The 16071-nt window shown below is 46.8% G+C and overlaps 1 protein-coding gene across 6 annotated transcripts in view; it reads left to right on the plus strand.

The window, feature by feature from the left end:
- grm8a (glutamate receptor, metabotropic 8a) overlaps nucleotides 1–16071 on the plus strand; it is a 234735-nt gene that overhangs the window by 197957 nt on the left and 20707 nt on the right. For all 6 annotated transcript variants that reach the window (XM_030341944.1, XM_030341947.1, XM_030341949.1 and 3 more), the window contains 3 exons: nucleotides 7677–7816; nucleotides 11686–11832; nucleotides 14408–14829. In XM_030341944.1, the coding sequence (XP_030197804.1) occupies nucleotides 7677–7816; nucleotides 11686–11832; nucleotides 14408–14829 (709 nt within the window). The remainder of the gene's footprint in view (nucleotides 1–7676; nucleotides 7817–11685; nucleotides 11833–14407; nucleotides 14830–16071) is intronic.

Raw genomic sequence — 16071 nt, forward strand, 5'->3', positions numbered from 1 at the left:
TTGAGATGGGAGACCGTTGTTTGTTGTTGTCACAGCTCGTAATGGGGCTTAGGGCTCTCTAGGAATGTCGGTAAAGATCTGAGAAAGATCTGAGACCCGAGCGATTTCAACAAACACATTGTTTCCTCGGGATGAGCGGAATAGCTGCGTTTTTGACAGCGATAAGATTTCACCGGATTTAACGTCGTGGCTGCGCGCAAACGGAGAGAAACAGGAGGAAAAACAAGTAAACATAGGTATCAAATATTTCACAAAACCTACTGTTCTTCGATGCCAATGCACACACAGCGAGACATGTGAGCTAACAGACGGACTGACGGACTGTAGACAGGCAGGGAGAGATGGATGTTAGGAAGATGTTTTTCTGATTTCAAAGTTGAGACGTGAAATGATGGGTACTGCTGGTTTGACTGAGACAACTCCATGATGTATTGTCAGTTGGTTGAGCAATGAGGGACGTTTCGTAGAAGGCAAGGAAGGACAGGACAACAGTCGGTCCGGCATTGAGAATTGGAAATATGCTAAGGGTAAGGCGGACACTCTTAAAGTACAATACTGTCAAGTACAGTAAAAAGTACAATATGTCAAATAGCTGACTTAGTCACAGTGATTATGGCCTGGCACAGTGAATCATTCACTGAGCCTGGCACAGTGAATCAGCATCGTTAGGAGAGTAGAGTTAGGTTAGATATCACAATTTGCCCAAAAATATGACTTTACTCTTAAGTCTTATGCAATTATGCTGAGGCTAGCGATATGTCAAAATGTTTTTGCTGTGCCCGATTATGCCTCAGAGCATTTAGCATGATCGTGTCCCTCAAAGAACCGGAATGGTAGCTAGTACCTCGATCTCCACGATAAGACGTTGCGTAACGCACTACACTTCCACACGCAAACCTGCATCAATTCCAAAAGACGAAAGCACTATATCGCTAAATGCTATTCGGCGGAAACAAGTCACGTTGACAAATGATATCGTAGCGGAGGTTTAAACGGAGCCAAGAAAGACGGTGACTATGTGGGTTAAATCACCCGGGCCGGTATGGTCTTTTAAAACCGCTAGCTTCCCTTCAAAACAAAACAAATCCATCTCTGTGCTCAGACCGGATACAGACCCCCAGCGTGACTAATGCGTTCTCCTCCCTCGCATCTGCTGCGCCCGGCTGACGGTGAGTCAGTCATAGGGTCAAATCTGCCACTTGGACAGACCTGCAAACACCACTTTGCATCTTTGATTGTTTTTTTCGGGGCGGAGAGGCAGAAGAGAGGAGAAGAAGAAACAAAGTGTGATCCAGGCTGAGTTGAACCACCCTCCAGACATACCACGTAATAACAGCGGTGTCAAATACAAAACCAGGACTTTTATTCTTGCTGGATCCGTGGGTAAGCTGTTTTTAATTGTCGGCTCCTGAGAGGGTTGTTGCCTGCCTCCCTTTTTTCCACTTTTCTCCTGGACTGGGGTGACCCCTTGTTGTTGTAGTCTGATAGCCTTTAGCCTCCCTCTCTCTCTGCTCCCTTGAAATATCCACTGTGAAGACGGAAAAATTGCTGAAGTTTGAGAAGTTTGTGTTTTGTTAAGTAGTGCACGGGAGAGACATGGAGAGGCTGACAGGATCCATACACCCGAAATAATAATGTCCTTCAAGGTGAATTGGATTGGATTTGAATGCAGGGAGGCATCATGTAAGTGGAGAGGATGAGGTGGGGTTCTCTTTGTGGAGCGGGAGAAGAAGTGAGAGTCTCTCTGGGCTGTGATTTCCACCTCCTTTTGGATGTTTCTTTGCACTTTCTCCCTTTCTCACGTGTCCTCCTCTCTGGTGACAGCTACTGTTTTCTTCTTTTCTCTCTCTCTCTCTACAGGCTATTAGCACTGAATATGTAAACACACAGGTCACACGGATGTGACCATACTGGGACACACACACACACACGCACACGCACATGCGCACACAAGCGAACGCACAAAGAAAGTACAACCACAAAAGCCCACAGTTTTTTTAATCAAAAGGCTGCTGCAAAATCTTTCGTCCCGTTTTTTTGTCCATACAAAACTTTTATCCCTCGGTCTGGAGTCCTCCAAACTAATCTCCTCTTCTTCCCGACATCAATACTGCTCTGAAAATCTCTTTATCAACCCCCACCCCCCACCCCCCCACTCCAGTTGTCTAACCGACAGCCCAGCCTCTCTGTCTCTCTCATTTTCAGCAGTGGCTGTCTCCCTCCCTCATTATTTCTCCATCTCATTGGCTCTCTTTCTTTCTCTTTATTTTCACATTTATTCATCTTCGAGTGGTCTTCGCGCTGAGTGTCTCCGGCATCACACTGCATCCTCTAAGTATTCTTCTACCGCCCTACTCCCCCCGTTCCAGAGAGAGAGAGAGAGAGAGAGAGAGAGAGAGAGAGAGAGAGAGAGAGAGAGAGAGAGAGAGAGAGAGAGAGAGAGAGAGAGAGAGAGAGAGAGAGAGAGAGAGAGAGAGAGAGAGAGAGAGAGAGAGAGAGAGAGAGAGAGAGAGAGATCCGGCTTTCGATGTGTTATTTAACTTGATCAAATTTCGCCGCCTCCCAGTTTTGTTCCATCACTATTTTCGTGTCACCATGCCATAGGCCTGGGCACTCTGTGTCCACAGCAGGCCAGTTATAGGGGACATTATTATCCCTCTCCACTTCCTTCTCCATGCCTCCATCCGCTTCCACTCATTTGGTTTTTGATTGAATGCGATCGCTGAAGAATAGATAGAGCCGATCTTGGCCGGCGGAGCCAAATCAATTTCTTTACGTGGTCTCTCTGTCTCTGTCACACTCCTGGTCTGGCCACTTTTCTCTCTCTCTCTCTCTCTCTCTCTCTCTCTCTCTCTCTCTCTCTCTCTCTCTCTCTCTCTCTCTCTCTCTCTCTCTCTCTCTCTCTCTCTCTCTCTCTCTCTCTCTCTCTCTCTCTCTCTCTCTCTCTCTCTCTCTCTCTCTCTCTCTCTCTCTCTCTCTCTCTCTCTCTCTCTCTCTCTCTCTCTCTCTCTCTCTCTCTCTCTCTCTCTCTCTCTCTCTCTCTCTCTCACACGATCCAGCACACAAACACCCACCCACACACACACTCTCTTTCACCTATTTGTCCTTCACAAGTATTGTGATTGCTCTCTCTCTCTCTCTCCATATCTCTCTTAATCACACCGTCTCTCTCTCAATCTGTCTCTCTCTCTTTCTACATTTTTATCCCTTTCTTTTTAGGTTAGAGTCGGGTCTCTCGCTGACATCTAAATCCGTTTCACTTTGAGACTCAATGGCTCTTCAGTGAGAATGGCTTTCGGGTCCAGTGAGAAGCTTTGGTAAATACCACAACAAACACATTTAACGTCACCGCGATGGGTGTGAAAATAGCAATCACAGCGCATTGTTCTCTTTCCATCGCTCACTCCGCTCCGCACACATCATGAGGAACCACAAATTGTCCCCTCAATGTCACCGCGATGCTACGTATAATTTGACACCCCTTTGGTGTTTTTTTGGCACTGGAGATGGGGAATCCTAATTAACCCAGTGGGTGCTAACGAGTGATTAGCAGCAGCTGTTTCGTTGGTGGAAACAGGGGGGAAACATCGACCAAACCTTTTTTCTTCTTCGGCTTGTTTTCCTGTTGGCAAACAGGGGGGCAGCGGTGACTAATTCCTCCCCCTCGAGTTTCGCTTATTACTAAGTGAGAAATTTCATTCCGGAACCGAGCAATTTACTACAATCAAATGAAGTGATTGCAGATAATGTAGGGGAACAAACGATTTTCCCTAAATAATACATCGTATTTGTATGTAACCACTACATTTCATTTTAATATTGATTCCTAAGAAACAATTCAAATAGTCCATTTATTCATGCATTAATTTCCAATTTAAATCAATTGACAATGGGTAGTGTCCCGGAACATGACATTTATTTCCAACAATAACAGACTTATGTGCGTGAATGCTGGGGGCGTGATGCTGACTGACTTCCCATCATACAATTAGGTGTGGATTCAGGAGAGAGTGGTCTTGTTGCTACGGTGACAGGATATTCTTTCCTTGCTTTCCAAGGTCACTAGGAGTAAATCACAGATCTGCTGTGAATCCAAGACGGGATTCGGTCCGTTTTGACCGTTGCGTGTGCGTGGTTGCCTGTTTTTATCAGTGAAGCTGCTTTTGTGTTTTTAATCTAGGAACATGGTTGATATTTTGTGGTACGAATACAGGTTGTTATGCGACGCTACATACTTCACGTCTGAGCTCGTGCCCTGGTTGATATAATTTGTGTGAAGCTAAATCTTGAGTATGAGTCAGAGAGCGAGTGGATATCAGTTAGTTATATTAGTTGTTTAAAGCAGGAGTACAAGTCAGAGGCTGTTTTAAAGCTAGTATGAGAGTGGAAAGCAGTGGTTTGAACAGGAGAAGAGCTAACAAGTTGTTTGCATGGCTTAGAAGGAACCAAACGTCTGAGCAAATGTGGGCGAAAGTGAGGCCATACTTAGATATAATAATGCATAATAACAAGACTGTATATGATATATTTCAAGCCTTTTCCCATGCAGCACATCCCCTCCATGTCAGTCCTTTACATAGTCCACAGCTCCACTTAATTACAGTGCCCAAGATACACGTAAACAATAAAAAAAACAGACAGAGCTGCCTTTTCAGCTCCTGCAGGCTGGGTGTGAAAGAAAGCCCCATTAAGTCAGTATTCACGAGATCCTGTAGTTGCATGTATTATGATTAAAGGTTTATTCTGGGAAACGTAAATAGGCCAAACATGTAGGCCATGCATGCAATTTTCGCAAATACATACTATATGTTTACTTAGTTGGTGTATACATGCCTTTGTGTGTGTGTGTGTGTGTGTGTGTGTGTGTGTGTGTGTGTGTGTGTGTGTGTGTGTGTGTGTGTGTGTGTGTGTGTGTGTGTGTGTGTGTGTGTGTGTGTGTGTGAAAGCATCTGTGTGTGAATGCATGTGTTTTTGCGTGTGTGTGTATATGTCTGTATGTGTGTGTGTGTTTGGGGGGGGGGGTATTCATGTGTGTGTGTGTGTGTGTGTGTGTGTGTGTGTGTGTGTGTGTGTGTGTGTGTGTGTGTGTGTGTGTGTGTGTGTGTGTGTGTGTGTGTGTGTATGTGTATATGTGTGTGTGCCTGCACAGTGCAGTGTGAGAGGGAAGATTACATTGCTCAGGATAATGGCTATCATTGGAGTTGCTCGCCTTTCCCACAGGAGTGAAGCTCATTTATAACTTCTGGTAACAATGTGGGTCGCTGGGGCCTCTTCCTCTCCGACTCTATTGATTCAATCTCCGTCTGCCATCTGTCTCCACCTGGCTGCCCCTCTACGCCCCCGCTTTTATCCTCCTCTTCCTCTTTTTTTTTTTACACCTCCAACTTTCACTCTCTCCCTCCTCTTCCTCTCTCCGTCCCCCTCCACCTCTTCCTCTCTCTCCCTCCCCTCCAAGTCTTCCTCTCTTCCTCCCCTCCGTCTCCTCCTCTCTCTTCCTTCCCACCACCTCTTCCTCTCTCTCTCTCTTCCTTCCCACCACCTCTTCCTCTCTCCGTCCCCCTCCACCTCTTCCTCTGTCCCTCTCCTGCACCTCTCTCTACCTACCCTTCTCCTCTTCCTCTCTCTCCCTCCCCTCCAAGTCTTCCTCTCTTTCTCCCCTCCGTCTCCTCCTCTCTCTTCCTCCCCTCCTCCTCTTCCTCTCTCCGTCCCCCTCCTCCTCTTCCTCTCTCTCCCTCCCCTCCAACTCTTCCTCTCTTCCTTCCCTCCACCTCTTCCTCTCTCTCTTTCTCCCCTCCACCTCTTCCTCTCTCTCTCCCTCCCCTCCACCTCTTCCTCCTCTCTCTTCCTTCCCTCCACCTCTTCCTCTCTCTCCCTCCCCTCCACCTCTTCCTCTCTTTCTCCCCTCCACCTCTTCCTCTCTCTCTTCCTTCCCTCCACCTCTTCCTCCTCTCTCTCCCTCCCCTCCACCTCTTCCTCTCTCTCCCTCCCCTCCACCTCTTCCTCTCTCTCCCTCCCCTCCACCTCTTCCTCTCTCGCTCTCTCCATCTCTGTCTCTCCCTCCTTCCTCTCCACCTCTTCCCTTCTCTCCTTCCTGGTCAGCGTTAAGGAAAGGTTTCCCAACCTGGAACCATCCAGCTTCCTTTTTCCCTTCTTCCGCTTCCCGTCTTCTCCCGTTCGGTGCAAGGTGAAAAGGGTTTATCTGCGCTGTCGCTTTTGGTTACCCTGCGATAGTGTTCTGCAGAAGAGGATGAGCTTCCATGTGTTCAGGGCAACAGATAGAGAGACCTAAGGGGGTGTTGGTGAAAGAGCTATTCAGCCGACGCTTTTGTCTAAAGCAACCTAAAGTGTAAACCTTTTTTTTATCAATGAGCGTGTAGGCGTTAGAACATCTTGCTCAAGGGTAAATGCAGTCAGGCAGACTGCTGACATTGGGGTTTGAACACTTAGAAGCCTTAGACTGGGATCTTTACACTGATAACAACTAGAATTCCCGGCCCTGTTCTCCTACATCTATAACTACCATAGATACGATGAACTACCAGTACATTAGGCTGTGTGTTGTGTTCATTTTTTGCTATTCTGGTGTCCATTAATCTTTGAGGGTTTTTCTTTTACTTCGGCAAGGCAGTCCCATCTGGGATTCGCTGTAGTTCCTTAGACAGCCACTAGGCTGTTCTTGTTGGCTCATGTTTGTAAACATTGAGACACACACAAAAACACACACATACACATATCCACATTAACACACACACACACACGCACATACACACACACACCGCCTCCAATACTGCTCTCCTCGTTTCTTTGTTTCCAACTTTAATTGATGTCAAATCACATTTTGTACCAATTCTTTCTCTGATTGTGGATACCTGCTGCAGCCTTTGGAATTCCCCAGCCCGAGAAGTTTGTGTCCACATTAAAGGTTTCCTTGGGTTTGTTGTTTCAGGACATTAGGGTACTCCACAGTCCAACGACAGCAGAGAAGCCTCGAGCTCAATCCCCACGTCCTGAAGTCCTCTGCTCAATGGCTGTGTTGTCTGAGCTCTTGCGTTGCATTCAGACTGAACCTTGTTGACATGCACTCTATCTATGTTGGATATAACAACCTTCAGAAAGACGTTTTATCAAATACGATATTTTTGCACCACGCCTGCAAAGAAAAACGACTAACTTTGTGTTCTTCCTATAGCTACTTTGCACTCTCACCATATATATATATACACAATACACATATATATATGTACATATTTATGAATTTAACTTGGGCGTAGCTTGTTAAAGCTATGTGTGTGTGAGTCTAGCTGAGAGAGTGTTGCGTGTGTGTGTGTGTGTGTCTGTGTGTATTCTGTGTGTGTATGTGTGTGTGTATAGTTGAATCTCCACTCCAATGAAATTGGATGAGTGGCATTCACACACAGAATACACATACATCATACACCCACACACAATACACCCACACAATAGACCAAGGCAATACACACACACACAACGCACCAACACACTACAAACAAACAATAAACACACAAATACACACACACAACACACCGCTCACTTCTGTCGTCTCTTTGGATGAAAACATCGGTCAGACAACAGTCTAGCTGTCAGTGTGAGGGTCTTCTCTGTAACGGCCGGTGTGTGTGTGTGTGTGTGTGTGTGTGTGTGTGCTGCTCTTCCAGGCAGTGCCAACACCCCTGTGGTGTTCAACGAGAACGGCGATGCCCCAGGCCGCTACGACATCTTCCAGTACCAGATCACCAACCGCTCCACCCCTGAGTACCGCGTCATCGGTACCTGGACCAACAAGCTGTACCTCAACGTAAGGGGGCTGCATACAGACACGCACGCACATACGCACAGACACGCACGCACGCACGCACGCACGCACGCACGCACACGCACATGCTCACAGACTTGAATATATCACACACACAGATGCTAACAAGCACATGCAAACACTCAGTCGAAGATGCATGCACACGCGCGCACACACACACACACACACTCACGCACGAACGCGCACACACACACAAACACACACAAACACACATATACTCTCTCAGCCAGACCTCACACACATACCCCCAGTGGAATACACACAGTCACCTAGATATACAGGCACTTTCTCAGCCACACACACGCACGCACGCACGCACGCACGCACACACGCGCACACACACACACACACACAAAAACAGACACAAACACAAACACTCCTGGCCTCTCCCCCATAGAGTCCTTCAAACCCCTGCGAAATCCTTCATACTGGCACCAAGAAATACTGACAAAATAACAGCACAGAAAATAAAACACATCATCTTCATCAATCTCTCCCCCCACCATCCCCTCCTCCTTTCCTCAAACACACACACACACACACACACACACACACACACACACTCAGACGGAGCCCTCCCGTGTGAGGAAGGTGGGACAGGGAGGACCACAGAGGACTGCCTACAGGGGACGGGATGAGGGATGAGGAGACTCATCGACGCTTAAAGTATTCCACAAGACAAATGGCGCAGAAAACGGATTAAGTGGCTAACGTACCCAGTAATAAATTGAGAGAGAGAGAGAGAGAGAGAGGGAGAGAGGGAGAGAGGGAGGGGGAGACAGAGAGAGAGGGGGAGAGCGAGAGAGGGAGAGCGAGAGCGAGCGGGAGAGAGAGAGAGAGCAACAGAGCAACAGAGGGTGAGAGAGAGAGAGAGAGCAACAGAGGGTGAGAGAGAGAGAGAGCAACAGAGGGTGAGAGAGAAAGAGAGCGCAAAAGAGGGTGAGAGAAAGAGAGAGAGCAACAGAGGGTGAGAGAGAGAGAGAGCAACAGAGGTTGAGAGAGAGAGCGCAACAGAGGGTGAGAGAGAGAGCGCAACAGAGGGTTAGAGAGAGCACAACAGAGGGTGAGAGAGAGAGAGAGAGAGAGCAACAGAGGGTGAGAGAGAGCACAACAGAGGGTGAGAGAGAGAGAGAGAGAGAGAGAGAGAGAGAGAGAGCAACAGAGGGTGAGAGAGAGAGAGAGAGAGAGAGAGAGAGAGCAACAGAGGGTGAGAGAGAGCACAACAGAGGGTGAGAGAGAGAGAGAGAGAGAGCAACAGAGGGTGAGAGAGAGCAACAGAGGGTGAGAGAGAGAGCACAACAGAGGGTGAGAGAGAGCAACAGAGGGTGAGAGAGAGAGAGAGAGAGCAACAGAGGGTGAGAGAGAGAGAGAGAGAGCAACAGAGGGTGAGAGAGAGAGAGAGAGAGCAACAGAGGGTGAGAGAGAGCGCAACAGAGGGTCAGAGAGAGGGTGAGAGAGAGAGAGCGCAACGGATGGTGAGAGAGAGAGAGAGAGAGTGAGAGGGCGATTTGTGTATATGTGTGTGTGTGTGTGTGTATGCGTGTGTGTGTGTGTGTGTGCCTTCACCAGTGTGTTTGTGTAGAGCATTACAGCAACGGATTTTAGCGCAAAACAAACACATCATTGCATTGGATACATTTGATTTATTTATGTTCTGACTTTTCAGTACATCTCATATTCTCCATCGAGACGAATGGCGCTAACACAAAACAAACACGTCGATGATTAATATTCGTTGAGGTCTGCACAATACGGTGTTTAGTAATCATAACTTCTGTAGAATTGTTGTGTGATAAAGGGGGCCGTGTTCTGTGGGGTGGAATAAGTTTAGAAGTATGACCAAGTTTCTCAGTTTCTTCACTTTTGATGCACTGGAAAGAAAAATAGAAATAACTGCAGTGTGACGTTGTTTCATGAGTTTCACTTAAAGACAAAACTTCGAATCAACCATTGTCCTCAAGGAAAGTAGAGGGGGAGAGGGGACACACAAATCCAACACAAAATGTAAACATGTATGCAAACGCATGCACATGCCTTTGCATAGCCGTAACAGCCTTCTTCGTCACCCACCACACACACACACACACACACGCACACGCACACACTTAATACATCATTATACATGCATAATATGCACACACACGCACCTATGCATTGATTTACATATACAAAACAAAACACTCATGCACCCAAACACAGACACACACACATGGCTGTGATTATAGAAGATTCCATTCTGAGGTGTGAGTGTCAAAAGCGACCGAAGCAGCAGAGATCACGACTGGGATTAACGTGTTGATGAGGATGAATAACTTTGTGTTCCTACCAAAACAAGTGTTGTCTTGTCTAGGGCAGTGTGTGTGCGTTTGCATTTTTGTGTGTTTGCATGTGTGTGCGTGTGTGTCTGTTTGTGCGTGTGTGTCTGTGTGTGTGTGTGTGTGTATGTATGTATGTGCGCGTGTGTCTGTTCATCTGTGCGTGTGTGTGTGTGTGTTTGGGTGTGTGTGTTTGTGATTGTGTGTGAGTGTGCGTGCGTGTGATGTACTTGCGACCCTCATGTTGCTAGATTAATAAATATCAGATAAAAACAGCACCTGATGGGTCCAGTGAATATAACCAAAGAGTAAACACATGCAATATACACATGAACACACACAAACGCACACAGAGATACTCACACAACCTGCCCCCCCCTACCCCCCCCCCCCCCACACACACACACACACACACACACACACACACACACCTTCTGCATACTACCGCTCTCAAACCTTGCCTCATAACTCATGTCCTTCTCTCCTTCCTTCTCCTTTTTCTGGCTTACTTTCTTTCTTTCCAGACGCATAAAACCTGCACTCACTCACACGCACAAACAAACACACACGCACATGCACACACAAACACGCACGCACACACTCACACACAGAGGAAGACACAGAAGGTAATGCAGATGGTTTATTTCTGGCAGATTTGATTACATTGTAATTGCTTGCTGGCAGGTAAACTGAGGAGTGTCAGTGTGTTTGTTTGTGTGTGTTTATGTGTGTCTGCCAGCCAAGTCCAAAACCATCAGATTGCTCGCTGCCCTAATCGCCCGAGATGCCCTGAAGATGCTCTTATTTGTAAAGTGTGCCGGGATAATAGTATTCCTTTGTAATCATCTGTTGTGTCCGGTTATGTACACAGTCGTTAATGGAAATATGTGTGTTCGTTCTTTATTCTGTCTGCGTATTTTACCACAGCCACTTGAACTCACTCGATGAGTATTAATCCCAACAAAATAAGAACCCTCAGAACACCTTCTGAGCACCGGTGTTTCATCTCCTCTCCTCCTCTCTCCTCCTCCGCTCCACCTCACCTCTCCTCTCCTCAATCCCCGTCTGCTTCTCTCCTCCACTCGTTTCTCCTCTTGTCCTCACTCCTCCTCTCCTCACCCCCTTTTCACTTCACCTCACTCCTCATCAACTCACTTATCATCTCCTCCTCTCCTCCTCTTCCCTCAACCTTCATCTTCTCCTCTCATGTCCCTCTTCCTCTCTACCTCTCCTTTCCTCTCCTCTCCTCCTCTCCCCTCACCCCTCATCTCCTTCTCTCTTCCTCTCCTCTCACTCTTCCTCTCCTCCTCTTCCCTCAACCATCATCTTCTCCTCTCATGTCACTCTTCCTCTCCTCGTCTCCTCTCGTTCTCTCCTCTTCCCTCACCCTCATCTCCTTCACCTCCTCCTCTCCCCTCACCCTTCACCTCCTCCTCTCCCCTCATCCTTCCTCACCTCCTCTCCCCTCACCCCTCATCTCCTCCTCTGATGTCCCTCTCCTCCTCTCTCTCCCCCCCCGCCCTCCTCCCCCTCCAGGTGGACAGCATGAGGTGGAGGAGGGGGGACTCCTCTCTACCCTCGTCCGTCTGCAGCGTCCCGTGTCGGACCGGTGAGAGGAAGAAGGTAGTGAAGGGGGTCCCCTGCTGCTGGCACTGCGAACGCTGCGAGGGGTACCACTACCAGGTAGTCCCAACCCCCCCCCCCCCAGGACTTCACAACCCGTTACACCAAGTCCTCTCATTGTATTCAACCTTTGGTCCTTTAGACCTTTGGACAAACACACACACACACACACACACACATGGCTGTGATTATAGCAGACTCCATTCTGAGGTGTAAGCGATAAAGCGACCGAAGCAGCAGACATGCGAGGGGCCTACCTGGTACCCCTACCAGGTAGGCCAATCCATCCCCCCTAGTCCCTCTCATCCCAGGACTTCACACCCCGCTGTACCAAGTCCTCTCATTGTATTTGACCTTTAGTCCGACAGGAAGTCTCATTGTGATTGAACGCTCTTCCAGAGAGACCTCTGCAAAATAAAAAACAGGAAAATACAAGAATCGTCCACAAACATTACCACAACATTATCACATCAACACATACTTACAAATGCAAGCATAGTTCATTTATGAAGCAAACATATAAAGATAATAATTGTATTCACCCCAAATCTTCATAGCCTTTGATGGCCACATAGTATAGTTGAAAAATTAGCTAAATATCTTTTTTAAAGTTTTTCATATGTAATCAAATGTAACCTTTACAAATGCCTGCTCATTTATTAATATTGTGATAATGCTTTCCAGCTTATACAAGGAATCATGTCAGCATGCAGCTTTCTGTTCAAGGTATTAAAAGTATGATCAGAAGTCAGATTCCCTTGGACTTATACATCTCTGTGGAGGAACCGAGGTAACGACAGGGAAGACGACATATATATATATAGATATTTTCCTCTGCATCATCCCGTTTGACCAATTAGAATTCGGCACATCATCCTCTTTAACCAATTAGATTTAACTCTCCCACAGGCCTCTCATGCAAGGCAGCACCTGTCAACATGGGCTCCCTGAAGCTGATGCAAAGAATGGGCCAAGACAGCAGGATTAATATGTAATTGAGTGTTTACCTCGGAAGGCATAACCTGATTATAGACTGTCTCAAAGCGAGGGTAGAATCATCAGAGTGCAGCACGGTACAATTCAGTTCGCTAAGCAGTGTGAGGCCCCAGAATTGCAACTTTTAGGGAACCTGTTTTTTATTCAAATCCATGTGTTTTTTTAATATAAGAAATATATAATGAAATAAAAAATAATATATGTTTTTTTGGGGGTAATTTAATTTTGTCCTTCCTGTCTTCCTTCTCCCTTTCTCTCTTTCTAATTGGCCTACTCGCGGCTTTTCTTTTCTTTCCTTTCTTTTTCTTTCGTTCTGTCCTTCCTTTGTTTAGTTAAACATTGTTAGCGCTTTTACTTTTAAGCTGAGAGTGAACAAAGATGTTATGTTTGGCCGTTTCCTGTTTTAGTTCTTCCTGTTTTATCGGGCCGAATGCGCTCAATTTTTTACTCCCTGCTGAAGGGAATTCAACTAAATTAAAACATGATAGGTTCGCCCATCCACCAGCGGCTATCTCTGACCAACAGCTTCCATTTGAACAGCAGAGAGAGTCAAACAGAAAGCATTTATGCCTGATAAAACCCAACCATTTTTACGCTACAACAGTCAGTTTAGACCATCAATAAATAAATAACTTTATACTTTCTACCTTCCAGTGAGATGGTTGTTCATTTCAAAGAGTGCCCTTGAGGATCATAGCTGAGCTATAACTGGTGATTAAACACAGGCGCTGATGAGGAATTAGCAAGCTTTTCGTTTTTTTCATTAAAGCGTGGTGTAAAGTGGAACAGTCATCATGAGAAATGTGTGAGTCACGATCTCGCTTACCTTCATCGAGTCAACATCATATTTTGTTCTTTGTTCAGAAGAAAATATATCAGTTCACATAATAGTATAAGTAAGGGAAGAAATATTATAGGGTCAAAGTCAAAAGGCAATCATTCAAAATAACCCATTTGAGAAGTGAGGAGTAGATCAGAAAACGTTCCATCGACACTGACAAGGCATTTGTCTTTTGACAGGGCTCAGATTAAAAGTGATAGCATTGCAACAGAACGCACAGCAATTTACAACCATCCGAATTAAAAACTATTGATGAAACGTTGTCAATACAGTTGATGAAATCCAAACAACAAATGCCACCAGCAAAAATCCTCCTCCTAAGTATGTCAATGACGATGACGTTGAATTCGATTACATCATCAACCGTCATTGGCTGTCAACATTGAAAGAAAATATTTGCTTTTCCCTGTAAATTGCATTAATCTCTCAATCTCTTCATAGATATCCGTGGGAATCAAACACCTAAACGGACAAATGCTGTTCTCTACCAACTGAGACACCACAAATTTCTTTACATGTAACATTTCCTCAAACTTTCTCAAGGACACAGTGCCTCAAAGAGAGAGGCTTGTCGATTTTCTTTCAGCCTCACAGGCAATAAAACGTTCGCCTCAGGATTTCCGAGGCACTCCTTATCCATTACGGATGTGTTCCCCACTGCCACGATACGGACCCAGCATCCCGAAAGTAGACCGAAATACTCTGGATAAAATCCCTAAAACAACATCCTCACCACTATCTCCCCTTTCTCTCCCTCCTGTGCCTCCCCCCTCCCCCTCTCCCCTCTCCCCCCTCCAGGCCTCCGAGTTCACGTGTGAGCTGTGCCCCTACGAGATGCGTCCCGACGCCAACCGCACCGGCTGCGTGCCCATCCCCATCGTCAAGCTGGAGTGGCACTCGCCCTGGGCGGTCATCCCCGTGTTCATCTCCATGCTGGGCATCGTGGCCACCTCCTTCGTGGTGGTCACCTTCGTGCGCTACAACGACACGCCCATCGTGCGCGCCTCGGGCCGCGAGATGAGCTACGTGCTGCTGACGGGCATCTTCCTGTGCTACGCCATCACCTTCCTGATGATCGCCGCGCCCGACGTGGGCGTGTGCTCGTTCCGAAGGATCTTCCTGGGGCTGGGCATGTGCTTCAGCTACGCGGCGCTGCTCACCAAGACCAACCGCATCCACCGCATCTTCGAGCAGGGCAAGAAGTCGGTGACGGCGCCCAGGTGGGTGGCTGCTCGGAGCTTCCTCCCTCCAAAGGCTTAGTCTTGGTTCCACGTCGATAAGACTCCACGGGTGTTTTCGGACCCGTTACGTCTTTGCGGACCCTCCTTGCGTCCACCGCAAGGGCCCGACGTGCACCTCCCGAAAATGTTAACGTTGCGTTGAGGTGACAAAGCAGCAAGGGCTGTGATTGGTCCGCTCACTATAACCCGACACAGAACCAAAACAGGTTCACGACTGCGTCGAAGCGTCTGCTTGGTCATTGTGCGACTTTTTCTAGCTCTAGTTGAGGGTGTGGGTGTGTGTGTGTGCGCGTGTGTGTGTGTGGTGGGGGGAGTAGGAAAGATGGAGGGAAGGAGTGAGGGAATGAGGGGAGGGACGGAGTGAGGGAATGAGGGGAGGGACGGAGTGAGGGAATGTTTTTCTTGTGCCTTTCAAATAACAATCAGAACTTACTGTAGTCATAATGAATTCCACTCTCATTCCTAGTTTGCCATTTTCCAGTTGCTGTCATTGTAGCTGTTCTTATTTATAGTGTAAATCAATAACTGATTTTCTTTTATATGTTTGGTACCAAGCGCTAAAATGTTACGGTGACACAATCGAAAGCACAAAAGTATAATGGAGGTTTGCATATCACTTGATCAACAGGGAGGAGAAGGACTCCACGTGTGTGTGTGTGTGTGTGTGTGTGTGTGTGTGTGTGTGTGTGTGTGTGTGTGTGTGTGTGTGTGTGTGTGTGTGTGTGTGTGTGTGTGCGTGTGCGATACATGCATGTGTTCTGCCCTATCACTATCTCCTCACAAATACAAAACGGTGTGATCGGCGGTCGACATTCTACTATGGCTTTTCTCACACCATCTTTCACAGCGACACTCTCAATATCATGGGATAGGTAACAGCCTCCTTATTGAATCAGGACACCTCAGAAATCCTGAGGCAGCCATTAGAGTAGCTGTCAGTTTGTCCCTGGCAAACCATTATGTCCTTGAGAGCAACTCGTGTCAGAAGAAACTCTCAAGCTAGAAGTTTGTTCTGTGCATATATTTGCTATATGTTTGGTGTTATATGCGCATTCATATTTCAGATTTTATGTATATTCTGTACTTCTGCTGTGAGACAGGAAATTCTCATCTGGGATTCATAACACAAGAATATTGTGTCTTCTTTTATCCTGGCATCTTACCGTTGCATAATCTTACAGGGTTTAATGCAAGCAGATACAATGTTCCTCATATTCTGAA

Source organism: Gadus morhua, chromosome 19 (assembly GCF_902167405.1).
Source record: "Gadus morhua chromosome 19, gadMor3.0, whole genome shotgun sequence".
Lineage (NCBI taxonomy): Eukaryota > Metazoa > Chordata > Actinopteri > Gadiformes > Gadidae > Gadus > Gadus morhua.